This window comes from Ochotona curzoniae, unplaced genomic scaffold (genome assembly GCF_017591425.1).
Source record: "Ochotona curzoniae isolate NIBS_2020 unplaced genomic scaffold, NIBS_Ocur_1.0 contig_1014, whole genome shotgun sequence".
Lineage (NCBI taxonomy): Eukaryota > Metazoa > Chordata > Mammalia > Lagomorpha > Ochotonidae > Ochotona > Ochotona curzoniae.
Genome location: NW_024464920.1, coordinates 37,797,347 through 37,804,153, shown reverse-complemented (window position 1 = coordinate 37,804,153; position 6,807 = coordinate 37,797,347). Strand labels below are relative to the sequence as shown.

Below are 6,807 nucleotides of genomic sequence, written 5' to 3'. Positions count from 1 at the left end.
AACATAGAAATGAATATCATTGTGGAATTTTGGAAATAGACAAAATTTAAACCTCCACTCTCCTGTTAGGCATCTCACGGTTGCCTGTGACACTGAGCTCGTTGACTTCGGCTTTCTCGTGAACACAACAGTACCTATGCAGTGCCTGCTTTGAAAACTGTCCATAGATTCATGTAATCACTGATTTACCATTCTGAAAAGGAAACAGTGGCTATGAAATGCATAGCACTTTGTTGGTTGTTTTGGATAGCAAAAGCATCTTTTGTCATTATGGCTTAAAGAGTTAAACACGGTCTTAGAACACGTACTCAACAATTTCTTTTAAAACACTGTACTAACTAGATTATCCATTTGGTGTAGTTTTCATTTTTGAATTACTTATTTATTTAAAATACAGATGACAGATGAAAAGGAAGAGATGGAAACAGACAGATTTTTCTCTCCACAGGTTCATCCTTGAAATGGCCACAAGAGCTAGGGCTTGGGCCAGGCTGAAGCAAAGGAGAGGGAACTCCATCAGGGTCTTTCCATGGCTGCAGGGGCAGAAGCATGTGAGCCATCGCCTGCTTCCTTCAAAGGTGCACATGAGCCAGAAACTGAAAGCAGAAGGGAAGGTGGGACTTGAGCACAAATTACCAGGATATGGACCGGCTGAGTCACAATAGGCCATTTAACCTATTGTGCCACAATGCTGGTGCTTAATAAATATATTTTTCATGTGACTTATAGTATCTACTCATTTCTTCTTATTTAATATTTTTACTTAATTCTAGCTTATTTAGTACTCACAACAATCCTATGAGATAGACTTGTGTGCTTGGGAGCTAACCGTGTCCTGATGGATGAGCAAAAGGGACACAGAAGGGTCCCATGATTTTCAGACTTAAAGGATTGGATTCGAAAGCAGATTTTCTCACTATTTTGTAAGGAAACATTGGAAATGTCATTTGAACTTTATTTGACCAAGGAGATAAACTAAATCTTACCACTTAATAATACAAATAAACTAATGAAACAATCTTTCTTGAATGATAGTTCATCTCTTTAATTTTGGATGTTTCTTCAATACTAGTGAAAGTAAAAATGCTACTTGTCATTTTAACTTCACTTATTTATTTTTAGATTTATTTTATTTTTAGTTGGAAAGTGAGATATAAAGAGAGGAGGAGAAACAGAGAGGAAGATGTTCCCTTGGTGGATTCACTCCCTCAGTGACCCTGACTGTCGGAGCTAACTCAATCCAAAGCCAGCAGCCTCCTCTGTGTCCAGCCTGTGAGTGCAGGGACCCAAATCTCTGGGCCATCCTGGACTGCTTCCCCAGGCCAGATGCAGGGAGCTGGGCCCTGGTATATTAGCTTTGAAACAAAGGAATTTGTAAGGAATGAATATCATAAATAACACCTAGCCAGGTAGAAACAACATGATGCATTACAAAGGTTTCACGTGCAGTGTTAACAAACTTTAATCAAATTAATCTAAAATCTGAAAATGTTTCTTGCAACTCAGTATAATGCAATGATTTCATTTAATTTATGTGGATAACAAAGCACCCTCTTTCTAAATTCTACAGTTAGATATATAGATATCACAGGTACAAATATATGCTTCAATGTTTTACAAAATAACGAAGAAATGCATATCAGATAACTGAGAGCAGTATTTTTCCAATTTAATTAAAGCATTTGCATTTCTGAATCAATAGGATATTTAACTAAAAACATATAAATATGTATATTTAAATGTATTTTAATATATATTCCATTTTAAACTACTACAAACATTGACATATATTATTCACTTCATTTAATATATTATATATTACATTAACATGCATACACATACTTATTAGGATATATATATTATTTATGAAAATATGAAAGATATATTTTCTCAGTTTTTAAATAGCTTAGAACTAAGCATGTATTCAAATTACTACAGTATTATATTGGCTGGTGTAGGTGATGGACTGAACCTGATCCCACACTGTCAGGTGCACACAAGAGTCAAGTCTCAGGTCACCCAGGTGAGGGTTCTTGGTGGAATCCTCAAATAGATCACTAGACTCAGACGTTGACCACAGGGAAAATCAGAATGCATGTGGTTTGACATTGGAGAGCATGTATCAGGACTGACCATTCTCAGCTGGTGATGACTGTGCAATGGGCAAGTTGAATGTCTTCTCAGAGGATGGAAAGCAGAACAGGTTGGACAATTCTTATGCTCAAGTTTTGCAGTGTCTGAGCCTGTGCATGAACTAAGCCAATAGATCATGGAAATGTTTTCTCAACCCTGGGGCCACAAAGCTGAAAATGTCTTAGAACTATAAAATCACTCTAGTGACACCCTCAGAACATTCTTCCCCAACCTGGGTCTCTAAGGGGTTATTTCATGACTGTCCCCCATCAGAGAGCGCTTCCCTATATCTCCACACCCCACACTCACACTTCATCATTCCCCAAACCTGCCCCAAGTACACACAGGAGAAAAAATAAGCAAGCAAAACCTGGGTCCCATCAACCTTCCTCTATACCTCAATCATTCCCACGCTAATAGGAGGCCAAAATTGGCATGTATCCCTCTCAGCTGGATAAATGATAGTAAGAATAGAATTTTTAAAATACTGATAAGGGAAAAAAATTAATTATGTATCTTGCTATCTCTATGACAAATATTTTTACTGTCAGAACATGTGTATTTGGCAAATGTAACAAACATTGACGGAAGTAGCTTAATACCCTAAGAAGAGTTTTACATAAATTGAAACTCGAGTTTTTCTGGTATTTATAATAAAATGCTGAAGAGATCATGAAAAACTGTAATGGTCAATAAGCTGAACAAAATTGAAGCTGCAGTAAAATGTAGCAAATCATAATGAGAATTACTCTCTATGATATAATGTATTATAGTAGATCAAGATGCTACATAGCTAATTGTATTACTCATGAAATGCTAAATAAGCATGTAATACTAAAGCAATGGCATTTAGTGAAGTCTGTTTGGCAGAAGGCAATATTTTAGGGCTTCAGAAGGAATGAAAAGCTGAGTGTAGCCATGCTCAAGGGAAATCCACTACACAGCAGAGTCAGAGGCTACTGAGAAATCCAAAGATGCCTTCCAGAAATCCCTCGTGATGTGTAATAGAGATGTGGCCCAGACTCCCTCTTGTTCTCAGGAGATCAATTCTTCCAAGGTCAAAACAAGCCGGCTTGCAATATTTGAGAAGTTGATATTTCCATGGAGTTGCTACATTCTAATTTGCGTAGCTCCACTCATACCATACACTACTACTATTTCTTGTCTCTGTGTCTTCAGTCTTGAAAACTTCTAATTGGATCAAGTGATTGAGGAGTGTAACGAGCATTTATTTCTTTTGAAGTTTCTGACCTTTCTTTTTTAATTCTGGCTGCATTTCCCATCAATCAATCATAAAATTGGTAAAACTGTGAATTAGTGCAAACTTCACTATGTTTTGGAAAAGAAGGAATGAGTTTATCTTGTATCCTTCATGGAAGAAATTTGTCTCTGGTATGGAAGAGAAGATGGTCAGGATTGAGCTGCCCATACCCACGACAGTGTTTCAAATTGGGGATGAACTGGTAAGGCCATGATATACACATTAGTGCTTCTTATAGATTTCTAAATACCTTTATGGAAGAGTGAATCCAGAGGATGCGTTCTGTCATGTGAAACAACATTATTAGGGATTCAAACAGTTCTCCACAAAGATGCCCCAATCAAGAAGAAAGATGTTGGAATGAAAAACCAAATTTGCTGCCATTGAATGAGCGAGCTGCTGAAATTTCAAGCAAGTAGCTGTTTTTCAACTGGTACTCAGAGCAAATTGGAAAATAATCAAATGTCTCCTATTGCCTTTAACTTAAAAATAAATATATCTGTGTAGAATACATTCATTTCTAGCAAGTCATACAATATCACAAAATTTAAAGATTTTGTTGGAATTACAGAGTTATCATAAATTAACTAAAATGTTCACTACTAATTAATTAAATAATGTAATTCTTGCTTACTCTTTTATTGCAAATACTCAGATATAATCCTATAACTTCAACTATTAGATCAAACCATTTGTAATGAAAATACAATAATGAGTTAAGTATTGAAAACATAAATGTATTCACTATGATCATCAGTAATTGGCTTCTAATAAAAAGTAAAGACCTTTTATTCTGTCTTCTCAGTTTTAGTTTTCACCTTTGATGAAATTAAGATGATCTCTTTTCATTTTATATGGTAGCATTTTAACATATTCATCATAAAAAATCTATGACATCTGATTGTTTCAACAAAATGTGGTATTGTTATTTTACATGCATTGGACACATAGCAAGAATTACCAAGTTTACTATCTCTCAATAGTGTGGTTTGTTATGTGAACATTTTCTAACTTCCCCTGCTACGTCTAGAATCAGACAACTAGTCAATAAGCCAAACACAAAAGTAGACTAACACAAATATAAAGAAGATAACCCAAATCAAGTGGTGATCAATTATCTGCAGATGGTATTCGGGAATTGTGATGCTGTCAACCATGATGACTTACAGCTTCATCTCCCCTGTTTAATTCTGTCTCCTTACTCATGTCTTTAACAGAGGGGGGAACAAAAAGAGACACAGAGAGAGGATGAATCGCACAGTGATCACTAGGTTTGTTCTCCTAGGTCTTTCTGATGATCCTCACCTTCAGGTTGTGATCTTTATCTTTTTATTCATCACCTATATATTGAGTGTAACTGGAAACTTGACCATCATCACCCTAACTTTGGTGGACTCCCATCTACAGACACCGATGTATTTCTTCCTCCGGAACTTCTCTTTCCTAGAAATCTCATTCACCACTGTCTGCATCCCAAGGTTTCTGGGGGCAATCATCACTGGAGATAGAACCATTTCTTATAATAACTGTGCAGCCCAGATCTTTTTCATGATCTTCATGGGTGTCACTGAGTTTTACATCCTCACCGCCATGTCCTATGACCGCTATGTTGCCATCTGCAAGCCCCTTCATTACACTACCATCATGAGCAGGAAACTCTGCACCCTGCTTGTGCTGTGTGCCTGGGTGGGGGGCTTCCTCACCATTTTCCCACCCCTCATGCTTCTGCTCCAGCAGGACTACTGTGCTTCTAACATCATTGATCACTTTGCCTGTGACTACTTCCCCCTCTTACAGCTGTCTTGCTCAGATACCAGGCTCCTGGAAGTCCTTGGCTTTTACTTTGCCTTGGTTGCTTTGCTCTTCACTTTGGCCTTGGTGATCTTATCATACATGTACATTGTCAGGACTATCCTGAGAATCCCCTCCGCCAGTCAGAGGAAAAAGGCTTTCTCCACCTGCTCCTCTCACATGATTGTCATTTCCATTTCCTACGGAAGCTGCCTATTCATGTATGTTAATCCCTCTGCCAAGGAAAAGTCATCCTTGACCAAAGGAGTGGCCATTCTCAACACCTCTGTGGCCCCCATGCTGAACCCCTTCATTTACACTCTAAGGAACCAGCAGGTAAAACAAGCCTTCAGAGATGTGGTCCACAAGGTAGTTCTTTCTGCAAGCAAATGACATGCTGTGTCACAGAGAAAAGACATTGTATTCTGCTTGATCTTAGTGAAAAGGCCTAGAAGTGATGAGAAAAGGTACTGTAAAAAGACACTTTAAAAAGTTAAATCTCAGGATTTCTAAGTATCTGTGGAAAACCTTTGTCCTCCTTGTATGCCACATCATGGTTAATCAGCGATTTTCCCAGCTCATGTCTTCACCTTCCACACCTATGTTACTCCAATGCATCTTCTGTTAACGTTTGTAAAACGTTAGTCTTTACATGGGTTTTTAGAATTATTCTTTTACACGGGTTTTTAGATCGAAATAGGTTTTCTATGACATGATACAATAAAACAGTCTTAAATGTTCTTTGATTATTGTCTCAATGATACATATTTTCTCATGTTGTACAGCAGATGGATCATTTCCAACATTGTGCGATTTTTTTCTGGATTTTCAAGATGAATGTTCATATCATGGAATATTTCTTATTTTGCATGATTTATTCTGTATTGCCATGATGAATATTGATACCATCATACTTAGTAAATTTTTATGTTCTCAGTGGTTACTCATTTATGATTCTGTATTATTGTCCAGCTCTAAGTAACATTCCCTATATCAAAGCAAAGCAGATCTCTGTATTTTCTGAAATTCAGTGCCTGACAACTTTATTTTCTCTTTGAAGTAAGTTCTTCATAATATGTAGATAAATTAGATTATAATGGATTTGGTTTAATCATGTGGACATCAATTCAATAACTGATCTTTTTGGTTGAGATAAGTCACCACTATAATGTGTGAGAATTTCAACTTCAAATAATTATTTATAGTTGATTTAGTTTAACATTGAAGAATGTAATGTGAAGAAAGTGTTTTGAAGAGATGAAACTTACCAAAAAAAACCCTCAAAATCTATGAGATACAGTTTCCGTCGATCTTTGTCAGTGAAATGTGTCTCCTGTAGGCAACAAACAGATGAGTTTTGTTTCTTTATCTAGTCTACCAACCTATGACGTTTGACTGATGAGTTTAAGCCATTTACATTCAGGGTTAATGGGTGGTACTTTGGTCCTGTCATTTTAACAATGGGTTGTTCATTGATTTAGTCTTCTGTTGTTATTTTACTGGGATGTTCTTCACATGTGCCTTTGGTTTTGTGGCGTAATATTCCTCTTCTCTGTCAAGAGAATATCTAAGTGTCCTTTTTAGGGCAGGTTTGGAAGAGGCATATTCTTTTAATTTCCTTT

The 6,807-nt window shown here is 36.8% G+C and overlaps 1 protein-coding gene across 1 annotated transcript; it reads left to right on the top strand.

Moving 5' to 3' along the window:
• The first annotated feature begins 4,642 nt into the window (after positions 1-4,642).
• Positions 4,643-5,578, top strand: LOC121163277 (olfactory receptor 6C3-like). Its single transcript, XM_040990729.1, has one exon. The coding sequence runs from the start codon at positions 4,643-4,645 to the stop codon at positions 5,576-5,578; it is 936 nt and encodes a 311-aa protein (XP_040846663.1).
• The last annotated feature ends 1,229 nt before the right edge of the window (positions 5,579-6,807 follow it).